At 36.4% G+C, this 22019-nt stretch overlaps 1 protein-coding gene across 1 annotated transcript in view; it reads right to left on the minus strand.

Annotated features, from left to right (window-relative positions):
- Window positions 1-2055: 2055 nt before the first annotated feature.
- The window catches only part of LOC112835453 (transmembrane protease serine 11D-like), a 50432-nt gene continuing 30468 nt past the window's right edge, over window positions 2056-22019 (minus strand). Inside the window, exons 5-10 of the mRNA XM_073891759.1 lie at window positions 17685-17842; window positions 14126-14164; window positions 10590-10767; window positions 6923-7182; window positions 5658-5800; window positions 2056-2709 (exon numbers count right to left, since the gene is read on the minus strand). Coding sequence (XP_073747860.1) covers window positions 2548-2709; window positions 5658-5800; window positions 6923-7182; window positions 10590-10767; window positions 14126-14164; window positions 17685-17842 — 940 coding nt within the window. The 3' untranslated portion in view covers window positions 2056-2547. The remainder of the gene's footprint in view (window positions 2710-5657; window positions 5801-6922; window positions 7183-10589; window positions 10768-14125; window positions 14165-17684; window positions 17843-22019) is intronic.

Here is a 22019-nt window from a genome sequence, read left to right on the forward strand (position 1 = left end):
CAGGGAGCCCGATGCGGGGCTCGATCCCAGGATGCCGGGATCAGGACCTGAGCCAAAGGCAGACGCTTAATGACTGAGCCACCCAGGGGCCCCTGGAAGACTCACTTTTGATATTAAGAAATATTTTCCCTGAATCTTCTAGGACCTCCACACCCTTCTTTTGTTATCTTGTAATAAATATCTTACTCTTTATCACTGCATCCATCAAGTTATATTGTATGCTTATCAACACCATCATTCTCTGGGTGTCTTAAGTGTAGGTACGATGTCTTATTTATCTTAATTTTATTAGTGTCTAGTAGAGAGCCTAGAATAGCAAGACTCAATAAATTTGTTAAATGAATGATCTACACTCTGCAATTAAGGCTTCCAAGTAGTGCAATGAACAGCCACTTGTTTGCTTTAAACTTTCTTGGATAATTCTCTTTTCAGTTGTTCTGCTCACTATTTTAAACCCAAGAGGATTCAGTTTGAACATCAAATATTCACTTTGTTTGCCTTGTTTTTTTTGATGGTTAGTCTGTGTTTTCTATATGCTGAACAAGGTTTCCCCTGGTATTAATAATTTTTTCTGGCACTGAATTAGGGTGCTAGAAAGTTTTTGCCAGAGTTTCCAGAATGATTTTTTTTAAGAACTGAAAGGATTTATGAATCACCGCTCTTCCCACAAATGTACAAAATTGTTTTCATTGAGTTATTTAGCTCTCAGGAAATGGAACCCATCAGTATATTAAAAATAAGAAAATAAAAAAGAAGCTCTTAATAGGTATTCTGGTATTCAAATATCTCTTCATAAAAATAAATATATTTATTAAATAATATTTTATTTTCAATAAATTGAATTTGTTCTATTTTCTGCTAAATAAGTACTTTATATAGCTTTCAACATATAGGAATAAACAAAAATATGATCATATATGTGAGGGCATGTACACACACACATACACCTATACACAAAACACACCCCCCTTGAGGCTTACTCTAAATTACCAGTTTAATGTTGTCCTCACAAGGTAAAGCCAGGGAGTGTCAAGCTGGATGCTTGCCTCAGTTACAGATCTTGATTATAAGGCAGCAGAAAGTACCAAGCCTTTAGAGTCTACTTAGCAATTCTCTTGTTGGAGAACCAATTAAATAAATTGGATTGTCCTTCATAATCATAACTTCCCTAAATATTTAGGTAGGGAAATAGTTTTAATAAAGTTTGTTTGAAATAAAGTGTACCAACAATTTGTACATTTCATCAAGTTGGTTAAATTTTCAACTTCTTTTCCTTAAAAGTAAATGACTTCACTGTAGGTCTCTTCACAATTTACATGAGGAAATACAAGTAGTTTGCCTCACAACGCATGTTGTTGTTCTGATACCCAGGTGTTGTGTTAGGTTTTAGAAGAGAGAAGCCCTGACACATAGATGGTCATGCATAACCAAGCTTCAGTTAATGCTAGGATCCCATAAAAATTCAGTTACATTCATGATTCAGATGACATAAATTGCTGTGCCATTGAATTTTAATGGATTTTATTTATATTCTTTGGTAGTGTGTATGTAGGGAAGAGAAAGGGAGAAAGAAAGAGGAAGAGAGGGAAAAGTTTCTTTTCTAAGATAATTCTATTAAAATTAAACTATTTAACCTTTCTCTTTGCAAAACAACTCTTCACATGTGATGAAATTCATTACTTGGATTTAGCTATTGAGGATCCTTAAATTCTCAAAAATAACTGCCACTGGGTGATCTTTAGTTCTTAAGATTACTCCTATGTAGTTGTTCAAAAGCATTGTGTAGTTTTAAGTTAGCTGAGAAGGTTGTGTTGGTGTATTTCATCACTTTATGGAGGAAATAAAGTCTCTCTTTTATATAGATGAAGGATATTTTTAATAAAAGTCATCATAAAATTAGAATTCATTGGGTCTCTGTTGAGGAGTGACAGCTTTGCTCTTAAATGCCTGAAATTCATCAGTTCCTATGCGAGTGTATTTTTATAGGATAACTAAGATTGCTGTAGGATTGTACAGTGACTTCACATATTTAATTCTAGGACTAATACCAAATAGAGTATTGCATAACCAGAAATTTCAAATAAATACTATTTTTCTTGCCTCATGCTATTCTTTCTGTCTTGAATGTTATTCTGCCACTTCTTCCTTTGCGAGTTTCTATATTTTGCCCAGTGTCAGTGAGACTTTTCAGAGAAGACTCCTCTGACCCTGCAGACTTGTCCAGATTCCTCTGAAGTCTACTCTCAGGGTAACTGTTTTTCTCATTACTAGCTCTTATCACAACTGTAGTAAGATTGTTACCTCTGTAACTAGCTTACATGTTTCCCTTGGCCCACAGCTACAATACTATGCGATATTCATATAGCTTTCTTGAGAAAACATAGAATCCCTAGTAATAAAGAACAGATAGTGTTTGTGAAACCATATTTATGTAACAGGAAATTAAAATAGGGCACTTTTAGTCTCTTTTGCACCTGAAAAGGAAAGGTTTGGAATTTTAGACAGACACCTGCATACAGACTTTGCCACAGAGATGCATTTATTGTGCTAGATGCCAGTTTTTTCGGTTATCCAGTCGCGGTAGGCTGTCACTCGAGTGTACACTCCTGGTTTATCTGGCAGACCACATTGATCCCCCCAGCTTACTATCCCCACGAGGAACCAAAGCCGCCGTGAGTCCTCTTGAACTAGTGGGCCGCCAGAATCACCCTGAAGGAAACACAATGATTAAGTATGAGACAACCCTAAAGTATTCAGGAGTTTATTTCTATGTCAGAAATCACATCAATTACCACAGTAAATAAATTTAGTCTGATATTTCCTGTTGAAATATTATACCAAGTTGAAATACTATACCAATTTTCAAGTGAAAATTACCAAAATCTTTCAAGAACACTCATTCCTTCAGCAGTTATGAGAAGATGAGAAGCATGTTTCCCAGACTGTCCTCAGTTGCCCAGCTGACTGCTTCCCATCCCAGACTTTACCTCCTCCAGAAAGCTTTCTTGGCCTGTGTCCCCACCCCCCCACTGCCACCCCTTCTGACTTTGGACTGGATTAGTTTTTCACTGCCTGTGTTCCCACGTCCTGTGTGTATCTCTTTCACCGCTTCTGTATTATTTTATACAAGCACATTGTGTGTCTGTTTGAACTTAATCCCTTGTACCAGTTCCCCTGGTGGCAGCCACACATTGCTGCCAAACTCATGGCACATAGGATATTTGTTCAGTGTCTGTCTTCTTGGTTGTTCTATAAGGACCTTTATTCGGGACACTGTTGTATCCTAAGCTTCTAGTGCACAGGAGAAGCTAAGGAAATATTTGTTGGATGAATGAGTCTTCAGAAGTCTCATTTATCTTCCTATTCGTAGTCCTGCAAGGTGTCTGATGCATAATGTATCCTCAAAAAGTATTCTTTGGTGAATAATCAGAAAAAATTATATGGCAATGCATAAAACACTCCTTATGAAATACTTACCAATTATAATCAACCAACTAACAAATATTTGTACATGCAGTGATCTAGGTGCAGAGGCAAATTTAGTCCGTTTTACATGCTGCATGATAGGTTATGTCTGTGGGTTCTGGACTTAGATAGCCTGGGTCAGAAGCCTCCACTTATCAGCCACATGACCTTCAGTAAGCTGTTTAATGCTAGCTTTTTCTGCCTCAGTTTCCTCATCTGTGAATAATGTTTCTATGTATTTAAATGAGTTTTACACACACAACACTTTCAGTACAGCCTGGCAGCTAGTCTGTACTGATAAAAGTCAGTTATTACCAAGGGTGCTTTTAGAATAGTTTGCTATTCATTTGACTACTCCTAGTAGCTAGCTCTTCATACCTACTAAATTACTGGTCTAGATGGGGAGAAGGGTCAGTGTGTGAATCACCAACTTGCATGGCAAGCACTGCATGGAGCTGATTGGCACCTGCATCCTTTGGGTTGAGTGTTTGTGCTCCAGTTAACCAGTTCTCAGTGCTTTTTCATCATTGTGTTTTTGTTACAATTTTTTCTTTCTAGGAAGAAATTTCTCTGCATAATGTCTTGCCAAGACTGGGCAAACAGATGTTAAACTAAGAAGGATGTGTAATTTTCCCTGTATCTGGACAGCTTCACTGTCTGATTGTGACTTTTGCGGACTATAGCTTTGATGAGAGCAAGGAACACATTGCTGTGCTAGCACAATATCTGGTGCACAGAAAGTAATCCATACGTTTTCTTTGAATGAATGAATGAACTGAAACAAGTATGATCTCATAAGCTCTTTTGTAAAGTGCTATTACTTTACGTGGCACAAACTCTATGTATTGTAGCATTTCAGTTGAAAATTACTGGGTCTGGAGTAGAACACACAGGGGAAGTTTCATGATGAGTTAAGGCTTGATCTGGGCTTGAGGGGAAGAGCAGAATTTGTGTATGCAGAAGGTAAGGGGCATCTTGAGTAAAGCATGAGTAAGTGTTCTCTACTACAAAGACATCTCCACTTAAAGGGTAAAGGCCAATGGGTAGTTAGTGGTGTTTTGAAAATTGATAAGCAGTTCCTCTCCATTTACACACACCTTGCATTCAATAAAAATGTTTAATTTTGGGAAAATGCTCATAGATTGCGATCTTGGAAAAAACTGTGGAAAAGCTACTTCTTATCTGCTTTTTCAAGAATGTGAGCACTAAATATAAAAGTCACTAATGTTTGAGGAAAGAATAAACCTGATTCTTCTGCATACAATTTGCTCCAGAAAACAGCAGCAGATTCCTCAAGAAAAGACTAATTTTTCTTAAATTTCCAGAAATGTAATTTCTGATAGTAAGTAGTTGTTGCTGTTATTATATGGGGTTTCAGACATAGGATTAAAATCTACTAAAGGACATAACCACATTAATTGTTTAGATAATTTAATTAAAATGTTAGTATTAAAACCCTATTCTAATTACTTTAAGATTTCATAGTTATTTGCATTTTTTATGTTTGGTTGAAAATGACAGGCTAAGTAGTTTCCCCCCCTCATTTGTGCTGTTTTACAGTTATGGAAACTATTGTGACTCAAGTAACTAAGCTTTTGGTGTATATTCTCTATCTTCAAGGTGCTGATATTCAGGTGTTATTTATATTTTAAAATCAATTATTATCTATGACTCTTAGATGAGTGATTAATTTGTTTAAACCTTTATAGTGATTGAAAGTTTGAGATTGAAATTATATTTTTTTTTCAGAGATTGAAGTTATTAATCAGTGGTCATGGTCTAGGTTAGCAACAGTAAAAATAGCTGAGATGGCGGAGATTTCTTTGTTGTTTAGCACATGCCTGACATAGTTAATCTTCATCTACTCTTTAATGTTACCTAAAAAGTTCTGTACTTACTATTATCCCCATTTTATAGATAAAAGAATTGGTTACAAAGGGTAAGGAATTGAAAAATGCAGTTCTGTATTGTTCTTGAGTTTGGGTGGCTAAACACTCTGGAATTTGGTTTCTCAAAATTAGTGTTGGATCACCTTCATAAAACAGTTTTAACTCGAAAATCTAGATAACAAATTTTTAGAGGATCAGGGCTGTGTATTATAATTATGTTACCTCTGTGACTATCACAGTGTCACAGGCTAGTAAGTACTTATAAACTTGGATAATGATGTGATAACATTGTCATGAACTTACCCGGCATGCATCCACTCCACCTTGAGGTAGACCAGCACATAGCATTCCAGGCAAGACAGCTCCATTATAACTAGTTGGTGCATTACATACATCATTACTTATTATTCTGACCCGTGCTTGCTGTAGATCTGAAACTGTGTTACCTGTGAAGTATAAAAGCAGAAATAAAATGGATAAATTAATAACTCTATGGCAAATATGGAAAGGAATAAATGTATCTGAAACATTATTTCTTATTCAGCAAAGCAGTCTATTGAAGATGTAAATAGGAGTTTCTTCTCAGCCAAGATTCCTATAGTAAAGTAGAATAACCCCTTTACACATAACAATTTTATCTTATTTCTTTTTGCTTTAGCTTTGTGATGCAGTGCCCCTTAGACCTTGAGAACAAAACAAATCTGCTATTGACTAGTAGCATTTAAGTTATTCACTGATTGACTTTGAATTGGAAAAATAACATATTGAGTTAACCTTTAATCTAGCAATGAAAGAGAAACCAGTCTGGTTTCAAGGCTAAAGAACTAATTTATTTTACACTGATGTTCCTTCAAAGTGGCACTGCCATTTTTGTGAGTGGTACAAATTTTATCTATTTTACCAAATTACTTTGGGTCATGAAAACACAATGAGAATTAAGCTTTCATATTATTCCTTGGAGACACAATCTACAACATGACCTGAAGCATGTGGAAATTGTTAAATGCTATCCTTCCACACCCTGGCTGATATTCTTATTTTCACCATGGCCCTATTTGTTCTTTCACATTGCCCTCATTTTTATGCCTATTTTATTCATTCAATAAACAAGAGTGAGCAATGCTTATGTACATGTAGAGTTTCTTGCTCTAGAGGTAGGATTCATTTCATCTCAGAATACCTTAATGGTTGTTAATACCTTAGAGGGTGTTAAAACCCTTAGAGAATACCTATCCAAATCTTCTTTTCATTTTTTTAAAACTTTTCTTTATTGGGGAGACATTTGAGACCTATAGAGTCTCTGGATTACTGAAGAACTCATGTTTCTTTATCACTTTCTCTTACATGTTCCTATTACTATGTTTGAGAATTCCCCATAGTTTGTAGGGACATTGCTTTGCTTTGCTGAGGAAACTCAGTAATAACTAGAGGTTGGGTTCATCAGATTATAAGATGTTTCTTTCCATAGAATATGTCCTTCAGGTGTTCCCTAATTTAAAAAAATTACATAACAGCAAGTACCAGGAGACTTTTTGTTATTGTTGTTTTATTTTTCCTGAGACACTTACCACCAAATTCTCGAGATCCCCATCCTGTTACATAAGCAGAAGAACCAGGTGGAATATTCTGGGTAGCCTCTGGGAGACACACCCTATGGATATTTTTGGTAAAGTTTATGCCTTCATCAAGTTGTATAGCTGCAATATCATTTTCATGAGTTGCAGGGTTATAATTGTTATGGATTAAAATAGTCCTTACTCTTCTTCTCTGTTTAGGAAATGTTATTGAAACACCAAAGGTGGCAGTCCATTGACGAGGATTAGATTGGCTAAAAAAATAGGAAAACATATTTTGAATAGGGAATTTGTGAGCGTTTCGAATATTTGAATTTTGTGTTTATCATCCTTGTCACCAGCTAGCAACTATTTGACCAATTTCTCTTTGGTATATATTTCTGGATTACATAGCTAGTAAATGAATCATCATTTATCTAAAGGGTCTGTGAATTGGGGGTTGATTAACTCAATGTTGTTACTATGGTTGAATAAAAATAAAATGTAACTACATAATAATGTAAGAGTTTTGTGGAGTTTAGATAGAGCTGATACAGAAATAAAAATTATATATCCAGGAAGTAATTTTATAAGGTACAATAGCTTATATAAGAGTGAATGCTAGGAGCGCCTGGGTGGCTCAGTCATTAAGCATCTGCCTTCGGCTCGGGTCATGATCCCAGGGTCCTGGGATTGAGCCCCGCATTGGGCTCCCTGCTCAGCAGGAAGACTGCTTCTCCCTCTCCCACTCCCTCTGCTTGTGTTCCCTCTCTTGCTGTGTCTCTCTCTGTCAAATAAATAAATAAAATCTTTAAAAAAAAAGAGTGAATGCTAGTTAAAAATTCTAAAGAAAAAAAGTACTTTGCAAGCAAATTACACGAATTTTTCATATTGAACTTCTTTTGCTCAGGGTCTTTACAGAGAAGATTCTGAAGATATTCTTCATCTCTTTCTTCCCTCTTTTTTTTTTTAATCCAGAAAGTGAATAAGAGCATGATTTTGGAAAAAGTTTCATTTAGATTTAAATCTTGGCCATGCCATACATTAACAGTGTTATTTAGGGCAACTTATTTCCTATCTCTAATTCTTATTTTGTTTTTGCATAAAATGTGATTGATGATATGCTCTCACACAGTTTGTAAGTATTGAGACAGGTGTGTCAAGCACAGTGTTTGGTGCACAAAGTAAGCTCTCAATGAAGCTAACTTATTTTCATTAGTTAGAGTTGAACAAGTCATTACTAAGTGTCTACTTTGTATAAGAAACAGTGGGAGTGTCTGGGAATAAAAATATAAATAAGTATGCTACAGCAATCAGACAAAAAAAAAGACAAAAGACATCTGAATCAGCAAGGAAGAAGTACAACTTTCACTAATGCAGATGACATGATACTATATCTAGAAAACCTGAAAGACTCCACCAAAAAAACTGCTAGAACTGATAAACGAATTCAGTAAAGTTGCAGGATACAAAGTCAACATACAGAAATCTGTTGTATTTCCATACACCAGTAATGAAGCAGCAGAAAGAGAAATTAGGGAATCAATCCCATTTACAATCACACCAAAAACAGGAAGATACCTAGGAATAAACCTAACCAAAGAAGTGAAAGACCTGTACTCTGAAAACTATAAAACACTGATGAAAGAAATTGAAGATGACACAAAGAAATGGAAAGACATTCCGTGCTCATGGATTGGAAGAGCAAATATTGTTAAAATGTCTATATACCCAAAGCAATCTACGCATTTAACACAATGCTTATCAAAAGATCAATAGCATTTTTCACAGAACTACAACAAACAATCCTAAAATTTGTATGGAACCACAGAAGACCCCCAATAGCCAAAGCAATCTTGAAAAAGAAAAGTTGGAGTCATCTCAATTCTGGACTTCAAGTTATATTACAAAGCTGTAGTAATCAAAACAGCATGGTACTGGCACAAAAATAGACACAGAGATCAATAGAACAGAACAGAAAACCCAGAAATGAACCCACAATTATATGGTTAATTAATGTTCGACAAAGCAGGAAAGAAGATGTTCCAAGCATTTACAATCATGAATTCCTTTGGTAATCATTGATGATATTTGTAACTGTGGCTTTCATTATAGTGATATTCTTTACTTAGCTTTTGGTGGCTGGGTCTGTGTAGGGCTTAGAATCCAGTACAGTTTATATTACATCCTTGATTATGCTAAGTGCCTCCTAATGCAAGTATTTGCATTCCTGGTTTCCACACTCAGAGGTGATTGAAATCAATTAGTGCCATTGTTCTTTGGCCTTTCAGGTGGCAATAAAGATTGAACCTTGAGCTCCAGCCAGATTGCATTATTCTCTTTCCCTGGATTCTGCCTACTTTTTCAGGTTTAAGAGCATTTGCTCAATCTGCTTCTTCTCCCTAAAATGTTAATATCCCTTCCTCCATTTCTTCCCATTGAAATTCTGAAAAATCTTCACTATTTCTAAGACGTCTTTTGCAGATTTGAGGTACTGCTGCTATAATAATACCTGTTAGAAAACTATTAAGAGGGAGTAAAGTTTTACTTTACTTTACAGTAAAGTAAAGTTTTAAAGTGCACAATGCTCTTAAACTGGAAAAAGTAGGCAGAGTCCAGGGGAAGAGAATAATTCAATCTGGCTAGAGCTCAGGTTCATGCTTTGAGAAATAAGTCTCGATCGATTTGATAGGAGGGTTTTGGGTATGTGGTAAGTTGGATTTTAGACTGTGGATATTCAATGAGTCTGAGAAGAGAATAGGTATGGTCAGAGGCACATTTGATTTAGATCATCTTTACTTTCCTGAGTGAACATTTTGAATTTAGTTCCCAGCAACTATAGGGGTCTAGCATGCTCCAATAATAAGGTGTGTCTGTACCTAACAGATTTTAGTCATCTAAGTCTAAAGTCCTTCTATACTGAGTAAGTTTATGCATCCTACTCTCCATTGGCAGATTATTACCCTTATGTTAGCAATAGCCTTTGGTCACATCAATGAAGAATTTTCTGTAAGTTGTTTAAATTCATTTTATTTATGCTACTCACCATTATTAATCATTATTTTTGTGCATGTCTATCTCTAACATTAGAATGTAGTCTCCTTTAAAGTACAGGCAGTGTTTAATTAGCTTCTGTGATAACACTGTGCTCATAGTAGATATTCAATAATTGCTTTGGAAAGAATTAGTTAATGGCATACGACAGTCTTGGATCAGCCATCAGCCTGCTGATCAGCTTACATAATATAATATGAAAATTACCTGTAGTGATTCATTTTGCTAACACTTAACATATGTTTACATTAATGTATTTGATCCTGTCAAAAACACTAAGACATAGATAATAGTATGTCCCTAATTGGGAAAAAAAAAGAGTCTTATAAAATAAAGGTTCAATAAATTTCCCAAGCTTTCATAGCTAGGATTTAAATTAAACATTCTGACATATAAATCATTGTGATAGCATACTATTACCTGAAACAGAAAAATAGGATTAAATTAGCAAGCTGAAGGAGAAAAAAAATATTTTTGCTATCATAAGAAGAAAAGACTCATTATTTTTTTTGCATTCAATTATTTTTAGCAAAATCCAATTATGTTCAGTCCTTGGGGTATGGGTGGAGTTCTTCTGTTTATGTCTCTCCTTGTTGTTCCCAGGTAGGAAAGTAAGCTGTGACCTCACCTTCTGAAGCAGTGAGCTGCTGTCAGGATCCACATGCTACTGATCAGGATGCCTCCACAGTGGTGAATGTTACCCGTCTGTAGACTGACTTGCCATGGCCAGTCCCCTTCTTCAGTCTTAGTGCCTCCAAGGATCCTCTCCTCAGACAAAGTTATTAGGTCTGGATGGGCCCCACAGCCTAATGAGACAAGGGCATTAATGAGCTGGGAAGATCATGATTCATTTACATTTGGGAGATGCTGCCAGAGTCTATCTTTTACAACTTTTCTGTCTTTTATGTATTCTTCCCCAGAACATGCTAGCCTTTCCAAAAGCATGATCAGTGTGTTATTTTTTAGGGTACTTATGTGACTACTGTTGACTAAAAATGCATTTTAGAGAATATTTCTGAACTTAATTACATGGAGTCTTCAAATTCTGGAGCGCCTTCAGAGTTCTCCGGAATTTCTCATGAATAGAAGTTAAGGAAGGTCAGTGCTGGTTGTAACAGCCTGGGCCACAAGTTCACTAGGAAATTTCCATCCTCTCTCTAGCTTTGCTATTCAAAAGTGTGGTCTGTGGACCTGCAGTATGGAAGTTTATTAGAGATGTTGCCACTGTGTGAAAATAACCTAAGGGTCTATCAATGGATGAATGGGTCAAGAGAATGTTTATATATATATTTACACACACGTATGTGCACACAAGCACACACACACACACACACACACACAGGGATATTATTCAGCCTTAAAAAAGAAGGAAATCCTGTTGTTTGCAACAACATGGTTGAACTGGAAGGTATTGTTCTAAGTAAAATAAGCCAGACAAATACTGCATGGTACCACTTATATGTTGTGGAAACTTAAAAAAAAAAATAGTCAAATTCCTAGGAAGAAAGAGTAGAAAGTAGTTGCCAAGGGCTGGAGGGTGGGGGAAATGGGGAGAATTTGGTGAAAATGTAAAAGATTTCATCTATAAGGTGAATAAGGTCTGAGGATCTAGTGTGTAACAGGGTGACTACAGTTGATAACACTGTATTGTATAAATGAAATTTGCAGAAATATAGAACTTAAATGTTTTTACAAAAAAGGGGGGGCTAAATATGTGAGGTGATGAATATGTTAACTAGATGGAATATTTTCATAATGTATATATATAACAAATCAAGATTTGTGTACTTTAAATATCTTACAATTTTGTCAATTATACCTCAAAGCTGAAAAAAAATTAACTCAAAGACCCGCACCAGGGAACAAATCAGAAGCTGCATTCCCTTCCTCCCCGACTTTATTGTGGAATAATTGACAAATATAATTCTGTATATTTAAAATGTATAGTGCAATGAGTTGATGTACATATACATTGTTGATTACCAAGATCAAGACAACCAACACCTCCATCACCTCACATAGTTAACTCTTTCTTGTATGTGTGTGGCAAGAATACTTAAGATCTACTCTCAGCAACTTTCAAGCATACAATACTGTATTATTAATCTTAGTCACCCTATGTTAAATCCTCAGAACTTATTAGAAGCTACATTCTAATAGGTGATTCATGTGTACATTGAAGTTGGAGGAAAACTGTTCTTATCAAGAAATCTCCATAGTGGTATTCCAGCTCATCATGGAAGTTCTAGACCTCCATAACCAACTCTATATTACCAAATGTGCCCTTGGAAAAGAGTTACTTCAGGTCCACAGGATATTCTTTTTTTTTAAGATTTTTTTTTATTTATTTGACAGAGAGAGAGACAGCAAGAGAGGGAACACAAGCAGGGGGGAGTGAGAGAGGGGGAAGCAGGCTTCCCGCTGAGCAGGGAGCCTAATGCGGGGCTCGATCCCAGATGCCGGGATCAGGACCTGAGCTGAAGGCAGATGCTTAACGACTGTGCCACCCAGGCGCCCCTCCACAGGATATTCTTGAGGGTAACGGAGGGTTTCTAAGTACTTAGATGAGATTTAAACATCTTAAGAAAGCAAGCCCACGAACATTCCAATGGCTTGATCTGAAATGATCATTCAAGTCCTCTCAATTCCCATTCCCATGATTTATTTGCTTTTTTTTTCAGTCTATTACTAAGAAATTAGAAGTAAATTACCAACAACGATTTTTATTGCTCTAAAGTCATGACACTGCTTCAATAGGACATCCATCCAAAGACATTTTTTCCTAACAGACTTTGCAGATAGAGGAGGGCTAGACATCCATTAAGAATATACACAGAACATAAGTTCCTTTGTTGCATCCTTCAACCAAATTCCTTAGTAAATTACTTAAGCACATTTTCATTAAAAAGAAGCATGAATTAAATATATAATGAAGTTAAGAAATACCCATAAAGGTAGCATTACCTTGTAACATCACTTAAGTGTTTGAGATAGGCCAGCTGTTGAGGTACATTGAACTAATTTCTAACTACATTTCATCACCAGAGAAGGAAACTGCTGTTTTCTAGGGATTATATTTCTGCTGTACTAGCCTGAGAGTATACAGAATGACACTGGAAAGTCGTGTCTTTTCCTTCAGATTAGAGACATAAAACTGACAACACTTTTATAATTTTTTTAAATTATACTTTTTGATTAATTTAAATCCACAACAAAGCAGGCTATTCTGGTGGTCAGGAGGAGCCATATAAAAGGTGTCACTAAACATAATTTACAAGTTTACAGAAGTGCCACCATAACCTTGGGGTAGGAAAAGCTTCCCAAAGCTGCCAAGAAAATTTTCTTGAGGTCAAACTTTACACTGAATGCCACTGCTGCCACCTCCTTCTTCTAAACATCACTCCATGAGCCAGTGGAATCAGCAATGTCTTCTCTCAATAGCGACCCACACGAGTGAACTAAGAATTAAGATAACACCTCAACGGAAACTACCTTGGCTATTTACACCAAAGACACAGATGTAGTGAAAAGAAGGGCCATATGCACCCCAGTGTTCACAGCAGCAATGTCTGCAATAGCCAAACTGTGGAAAGAGCCAAGATGCCCTTCAACAGATGAATGGATAAAGAAGATGTGGTCCATATATACAATGGAATATTAGCCATCAGAAAGGATGAATACCCAACTTTTCCATCAACATGGGTGGGACTGGAGGAGATTCTGCTAAGTGAAATAAGTCAAGCAGAGAAAGTCAATTATCATATGGTTTCACTTATTTGTGCAACCATAAGGAATAGCATGGAGGACATTAGGAGAAGGAAGGGAAAAATGAGGGGGGGGAATCGGCGGGAGAGAGGAACCATGAGAGACTATGGACTCTGAGAAACAAACTGAGGATTTTCGAGGGGAGGGGGGTGGGGGAATGTGGTAGCCAGGTGATGGGTATTAAGGAGGACACGTACTGCATGGAGCACTGGGTGTTATACGCAAACAATGAAACATGGAACACTACATCAAAAACTAATCATGTACTGTATGGTGACTAACATAACATAATAAAATTAAATTAAAAAAAAGAAACTACCTTGGCAAAGAGCGCAAATACTTGAACGTTTACTATTTATTTTTGGTAAACTGTTTGTATAAGATAATTTTGAAACTTACCTTCAGTGAAAATATGTACTGTGTCCTGGTCAGTAATTGCTGGTATTAAAAAAAAAGTGAAAGTAAGATCAATACAATAAGGAATGTATATTATTTCACCTTAATTTCTTAAATGTTGTTCTCATCAGAATCACTCAGAGGGCTGATGAGATACAGATTTCTAGGCTTCATCTTAGACCTGCTGAAAGAATCTCTGAGTCATAAGCCCCAGAAATTTCTGGGTTTACAATCTTCTCCCCATTTATTGTTATTTATATTAAAGTTTGTGCTTTAATTTCTCATCAAACACTAAAAGATACTTAAAAGATATTTAAAAGATATTCCTGCTCTCAAGTCACTCAGTTTAGTTGGGAAAACAGAAACATAAGCAAGTTGTTGAGATATGATGCGATAGTGTAAGAGAAGTTAAATTTTCATTTACTTGAATATATATGTAGATATATATAGATAGATAGATATGTATTACTCTACTGAAACTATTCTTAATAGGGCAGGTATAACAGTGAGCAAAACACAGGAGGTCTGCCTTCACATAATTTACAGCTAGAAATTAATCAAGGAATCATTCAAATAAGTGTAAGTGCGAAGTGGAGAGGAGACAGGAGAGGGTGATCATGCTACCTGAGATATTCACTGAGTTATCATGGTGAGAAAAACATTTGAGCTGTATTTTGAAGACCTAAAAGGAACTTTCCAGACAGACAAGCAGGAAAAAGGTATTCCAGGTGAGAGTGTAGTGGGTACAAGCGCATGGAGATGTACGATGTTTGTGGAATGATCACATCAGTAAAGCTCGTAGCGCAAGTACAGTATGAAGGGAGATGGCGGGAGCGCCCAGACAGAAAATATGTTCATAGCAGATAGTGAAGGTCTGTCTGTTGTAATTTAAGGTCTGCTTACAGAACCATTTTCTCAGCACATCCTACAGCTGTCTCAAACTCAATGTGACCAAATTTACCCCAAATTTGCTACTTATATTTTCTCCTTTAGGAAATGATCCCACTTCTACCAGTGGCTAGAAATCTGAAACAAATCTCTAATTTTTCCCTTCCTGTCATTTTCACATCTTATTGGTTTTCAGAGTTTATACCTCCTAGCCTCTAACAATGCTTTGCATTATGCCCACCCTCCCTATCTCTTTGGCTACTACTTTAGTTCGTGCTTTCATCATTTGACATCTACACTATTACCATAACCTTCAATCTGGATTCCATGACTCCACCTTTGCACTTTTCAAGATGTCTGTCTCTACCAGGTTGTTTTTTTCTAAAAATGTATGTCAGATCATATCTTTCCTTGCTTGAAAACTTTTAATGAGAAATCACCTCATTTCCTATAAAATAAATCTAAACTTCTCAGACAGGTTTTCATGCTTTCTACAATCAGTTTATCCAAACTTCCTTGCTGCCAGAAGTTTCACAGCGTTTGGGAATCCCATCTGCTTTGTAAGTGTCAGAGGAGCCCAAACATCTTTTTGGAGGCAGAAAATAAAAAGAACTGACCATTCCTTTTCATTTTTTGAACAAGAGAGACTGGAGTTCAAATCCTGACTCCCTACACGCTGATTGTAGGACCCTGGGTAATTCTCTATCTTTTCTGAGTGGGAACAATAAAAGTATAAGATATGGTTGTTGTGAGGATTAAGCAAACTGTAATGGAGAAGCATCAGCCAGTCAGAAAGGACACAACAAACCGTGGAGCTAGAGCAGTGTCTCAGAAGTCCTTGCTGTGCTAAGCATTAACTCTTCAGTTACAGGAGGATGAGCCGGGAGCCAGGGTAGGGATGGGAGGATTTGAAGAGGCTGGGAAGACACCTTTGTGGGCCTGGTGCAGTGGTGGTTTACCAACACATAGGAAAGCATTTCAATGTCTTAACAACTAGTACAGCTGTAACAGGTATATACTGATTTAATACCAGTCAAGTGTGGGGGTGACCAAATTCCTTTAATGTTGAGCTTATTATGAGGGAATCATGGTTTATTAAGGTAGCAGTGCATGACAAAGTTGGAGGAGAGTCCTTAAATTCTATGCACATATTAATTAAGCCTTTTTTTAGTCATGCAAGAGATATATATTTTTAAGGTTTTATTTATTTGACAGAGAGAGAGAGAGAGACAGCACAAGCAGGGGGAGCAGCAGAGGGAGAGGGAGAAGCAGGCTCTTCGCTGAGCTGGGAGCCCAACAGCGGAGCTCGGTCCTAGGACCCTGGGATCATGACCTGAGCCCAACTGCTGAGCCACACAGGCACACCTCATGTAAGAAATAATAATGGAGTTATCTATTATATGCTAGATACTGGGTAGTAGAAGGACATTGGGATGAGCCAGACAGACTGGTTCTTGCCTTCAGGAAGCTTACAGAGTAGGATGAAGACAAACAATACAAAAATCACACAAATAATTTTGTAGTTTCAATTGTGATAAATGTTATGAACGAAAATGAAAAAGTCTGTGACAAAGGTAAATAATTAAGTAATGGAAGTTAGAAGAGGCTTACATTAGAAAGTAGTGAATCAGATGAGACCTGATGGATGCAAGGGGGTGATTTAGTATCATAAGAAACTGGAACAATGTATGCAAAGGCCCTGAGGCAGGAAAGAGAGGAGTTTGGCAGGTGGAGAAAATGAAAGTGTGACCAGATTATGGTGAATGAGGAAGAGTGGTAAAATAAGTAGCTGAAGGGATAAGCATGAACCAGATCATGCAATGCTTTAAATGAGATGGTCATATCATTTATTGTCCAAACCAGGACACTTAGGGATCAATATTAACCATGGTTCTTTGACAATTGGCATGAACTGGGACTGTCCTGGGTAAGCCAGGAAATATGGTATCCTAGTTATAAGTATTTTTTTGTTTGCCTGTTTTCTTTGTTTGTGGGAAGTCATGGGAAGCTTTTAAGTAATACTGAAATTATATTTTTTAAAATATTTCCATAATCTATGTGGATAGTAGTTTGGAAGGGGCCAAGAAAGTATTGCAAAGAATAGTATGGAGGCTAGTGCAGTAGTTCAAGTCAGAAATGATGTTGGCTTGGACCAGAGTGGTAGCAATATTCATGGAAAAAAATGGAAATAGATTCAAGACAGGCGGAGGTACAGATATTTTCAGAGAGGAGTTAGGGATGTTGCTAAATCTTCTAATTTTCTCTTTTATTCTACAAGTATTTATCAGATAACTTCCAATTGCATGCTGTGTTCTGGGTGAGGTGGAGTGTTATTTAAATTGTTCTCTGACCTTGAGCAGCTATTTGCCATTTCTATAACATACTTACAGATTGAATACCTGACAACAACATCTCTCATAAGGAGTGTTGAGAGGGAAAATTAATGAAAGAATTTTTAGCTAATAAAATTTACTATATGAATGCTAAATGATTTTTTAAATGTTAGAATGTTTTATATTAGAGAACTATGCATTATGTCTACCTTTATAGCATATTGTTTTCATAAAGTTTAATTCCAAGGAAAGAAAAGTCAATCTCATTACATTAAAACGAATTATAACATTAAAACGAATTATATTTGGATAAAATGGTAAAAAAAAATAATGGTACTTGCATGTTATCTCAGTTGAAGGGTTTATTTCCAAGTTTCCAGAGTTACTCAGCGTTTGGTGTAAAACAGACTCAATTCTGCTTTTCATTGATGCTCCATTGTTATTTCTAGTGAATTTAAATTTCATGACAACATCTGCTATCACACCATTACCTTCTTGCCTGAAAGCCATAAATATATTAAAAATAAATAATTACAGTTTTATGCTATTCTGTTTATATGCTCTTATTGATTAAACATTAAAAAATTCACTTGGGGAATTTAACTTTAGAACAGACTCACATAACAGTGTTTGCACTTAATGATATATCACAATGCTATTCCACAAATATTTGATTTCGAATCATGGTACACTGTATCTACCATTCAGTATAGCTGGCTTTGAAGTCAGGATGCCAGAGTTTGAATATCAGCTCTGCCATGTACTGTTTGGCTTTGGTAAGTTATTTGTTTCTTAATCTTTCTGTATTAAAGTCTCCTCACATTAAAATGGGTTGTTATGAAGATTATGTGAATTAATACATGCAAAACTTTTGGGAAGCGTACACAGCATACAGTAAGGGCACTGTAAGTATTAGCTATTATTAGACCACAAAAATCTTAAAAAAAAATCCCTTACCTCATTAAACAAATCTATAAGGAGAAGACGTTTTAAATTTATGTGAATTAAAGGCTCGGGTTAATTTTCTAGTACCTAAACGCATTAATGTGGCTACAAGGTCCTATGTTAAAATTTATCCATGTATCAGTTAGCCACAGGTATTCTCCACAATGAACCGTAATAATTTGACTAAAGGCTGCAATGGTCAAAAACCGATATAATTTCTACTTCCTTACGTGTGAATTACCATGTAAGTCATTTCATCCACTAACATGGGCCATCTTCTTTTCTGAAAGTGTGCAGCAGAGAAATTTGTCTCTCATATTCATTCTAGGCCTCTTCCTCTCAATTCTCAGCTCTGCCATAATATTCATCCCAGATATTAATTTAATATTTACTTCACAAATGTTCAATAGCTACCTTCTTGTGCTAGGCACTGTTCTTAGTTTCAGAAATTAACAGTGACCAAGATTCACACTTGCCATTCTCATGGATTTTGCAGTTTAGATAGAGGAGCAGACACTGAAGAAATAATTATAGCTTCCATTTCTAGCAACATGAAAGTCTAAATAATTAAAAAAAATTCTCCATATAAAATAACCAGAAACACTTGATAAAATATAATAAATTTCATTTGAAATGCAAAGCTAAACCCACTTTAAAGTAAGGGAAATCTTGGAAGACCAAAAATAAAGAACATGAATATTATGCAGTAAGCTCTAGAATATCCAACAGGCTTGCGTTGTAGCATTTACATGGATACTGGAGGGGAGGCTTTGGGCTAGTGCTAATTAGGGAGATGAACATGAGGTTTCTAAATAAGACCAGGATTCTCAAAGAACTAAACCCTCAGTGAAAGCATGGATTGGAAAGAAAAAAAATGTGCTCATCATGTCATAAAAAAAAAATAAAGAAGTTTATGTGTCTCAGGGTTCCAGGTCTAGACAGAAAAAAGAAGACTGTCCTGATAATTCATGATCATGAGTCTAGCTACATGAAAGTTTTGGATTTGCATTACTACCACCTGCATGATTCCAGAAACTTTAAGAAATTAATGGAAAAAAAAAAAGGTCCATGTGCCGCTGATCCTTCTAGAGTGTCTGATGGAAGCAAATGCTCTGTAAATTGAATGTGAAATCCAGGCTGCATAAGTATCCTACTTATGAAGTGGGATTAAAGGTAAGCATACAGTTCCAGTGGCAAACAACTTATCATGAGCTAGAATCAGCAGAATGAGGACAGCATCCTCAAAAATGTCACATAATCAAATTAACAGATAGGTAACTTTATTTGAAATGACTAACAACATAAAAGGGGGAATCATAAATATGAGAAAAGTATGGGACATTATCAAAACAGACCAGACAGGTTCACAAGATAGAGCTTGCAGACAGGAAAACATAGTCATAATTTTTAATCAAATTGAAAACTCAATGGATGGGTTACGCAAAATATCAGACAAAGCTGAAGAGAAATTAGTTAACTGAAAGGTAAAAATAAAGAAATCACACAAAATGTAACACAGATAAAGAGATGAAACAGATCTAGAGAAGGTTCAATGTTTACCTAATGCAAAACGAAAGAAGAGCACCAAAAAATAAAGGAGCAGCAATATTACAAGAGATAATGAGAATTATCCAGAACTGATGAAGACACGAAGCCTAGATCACAAGAGTCTGAGGCATACTAAATAAAAGAAACGCCCCCCGCGTGCAAAGACATCATTAAAAAAACTGAACTCCAAAGACAAATGGAAGATTTCCAAACAATGGAGAAGAGATTAGTTACCAAAGAACATTTGACTGAAGGACAATTTCTTAATAGCAACAAAGAAGGCAGTATATAATTGTATCTTCAAATTGCTGAGAGACAATAGCTATTAATTTAGAATTTCATATCCACACTAAAGTATTATTCAAGAATGAAGATAAAATAGGACATTCTTTAGATCAAAGCAAAACAAAAAAGATACTTTATAGCTCATGGACTGTTGTGAAAATTTATAAAGGAAGTACTTCAGTAAGAAGGGGATTGAACCCAGGAGGGTTAGGGTATGGTAAGAAATAAGGAACAAAGAAAATGGCAAACTGGTAATCTATCATTACAATGACTAATTTGGAGTCATTACAAATAGGGTGGAACTAAAACATCATTTATAATAACATGAACAAGAGTTCCAAGTTCCTTATATTATTTGAAAGAAGGGTCATGAATTAAGCCAACTCTCCTTATTTAAATTTTAAGGATAATCACTAAAATAAAGCAAAGATGATCAGAATGCTTTGGAAAATATAACTAGCTGTCTTTCTGTTTTAGGAAAAATGTCTAACCTATAAAGATCTGTAAATATTGAAAATAAAATATTGAAAACCCCTCGTGAGGTTCAGGATAGTAAAGAACTGAGAGAAGTCTAGTGGGACTGAGACTAGTCTATGTGGAGGGTAGTGAAAGATAAGCCCAGAGGTGGAGATGGTAAGAGGAAGTCAGATAAAGGACAGTTGGATAAACTTTGTTATATATATGTGTATAAAAATGTCTCTCTCTCCCTCCCTCTCTCTCTCTCTTTATAGATATATAAGTATATATATCTATAAAGACACACCCATATATGTGTCTATATGTATGTATGTATATGTACATGTATATGCACATACATATATACACACATTATACATATATCAAGAATACATGTACCTTTTTTTAAAAGATTTTATTTATTTATTTGAGAGAGAATGAGAGATAGAGAGCACGAGAGGGAAGAGGGTCAGAGGGAGAAGCAGACTCCCTGCTGAGCAGGGAGCCCGATGTGGGACTCGATCCCAGGACTCCAAGATTGTGACCTGAGCCGAAGGCAGTCGCTTAACCAACTGAGCCACCCAGGCACCCAAGAATACATGTACCTTTGATATGCATATATTTATATATAATATTTGGCATATTGCAAGGGTAATGAGTGGCCAATAGATGGATTTTAACTAGGGGAATAATATGTTTAGAATTTTGGTTTAAAAAAGTCTTTCTGGCTGCTGTGTAGAGTGAGTGGAGCAAGACTGGAGGAAAGGAGACTCATTCGGGAAACTGTTCATAGTCCAGGAGAGAAATGGTTGAGGGCACTATTTGAAGAAAAGTTATGCATCTTAGAGATATTTAGGAAACAGAACTGAAAGAATAGTTGGTTGAATGTGTGGGTTGAGGGAGAGGAGAAATTAAAGATGACTTGCATATTTCTTTCTTGAGCGACAGGTTGAAAGTGATGCCATTGATAGAGGTGGGCAATGGTAGAAGAGTAAGCTTTGGTGGGGGAGAGATGATAGGTTCAGGTCCGGACACAGTAAAGGGGAGTTGTCTGTGAGATACGTGGATGATGACATCAAGTAGATGGCTGTGTGCTTTCATGTCTAGAGATGAGAGGAGTGGACTGGCCCAGAGATACAACTTTGAGAATAATGAACATACAGGGGACAATGAAGCCACTGAACGGAGAGAATGTGCAAGAGCTACTGAAGAAAACAGGAGAAGAAAAGAGGAGTGAGGGGGGTGGTATGAGGAAAATAAGGGTGTTTAGATCATAGAAACTACAGGATGATACTATTTCAAGGAGGATTGAAAATACAACAGCACAGGGCGCCTGGGTGGCTCAGTTGGTTAAGCAACTGCCTTCGGCTCAGGTCATGATCCTGGAGTCCCGGGATCGAGTCCCACATCGGGCTCCCTGCTCAGCGAGGGGCCTGCTTCTC

This window comes from Callorhinus ursinus, unplaced genomic scaffold, assembly GCF_003265705.2.
Source record: "Callorhinus ursinus isolate GAN/ISIS: 27379988/994484 unplaced genomic scaffold, GSC_fseal_2.0 scaffold4, whole genome shotgun sequence".
Lineage (NCBI taxonomy): Eukaryota > Metazoa > Chordata > Mammalia > Carnivora > Otariidae > Callorhinus > Callorhinus ursinus.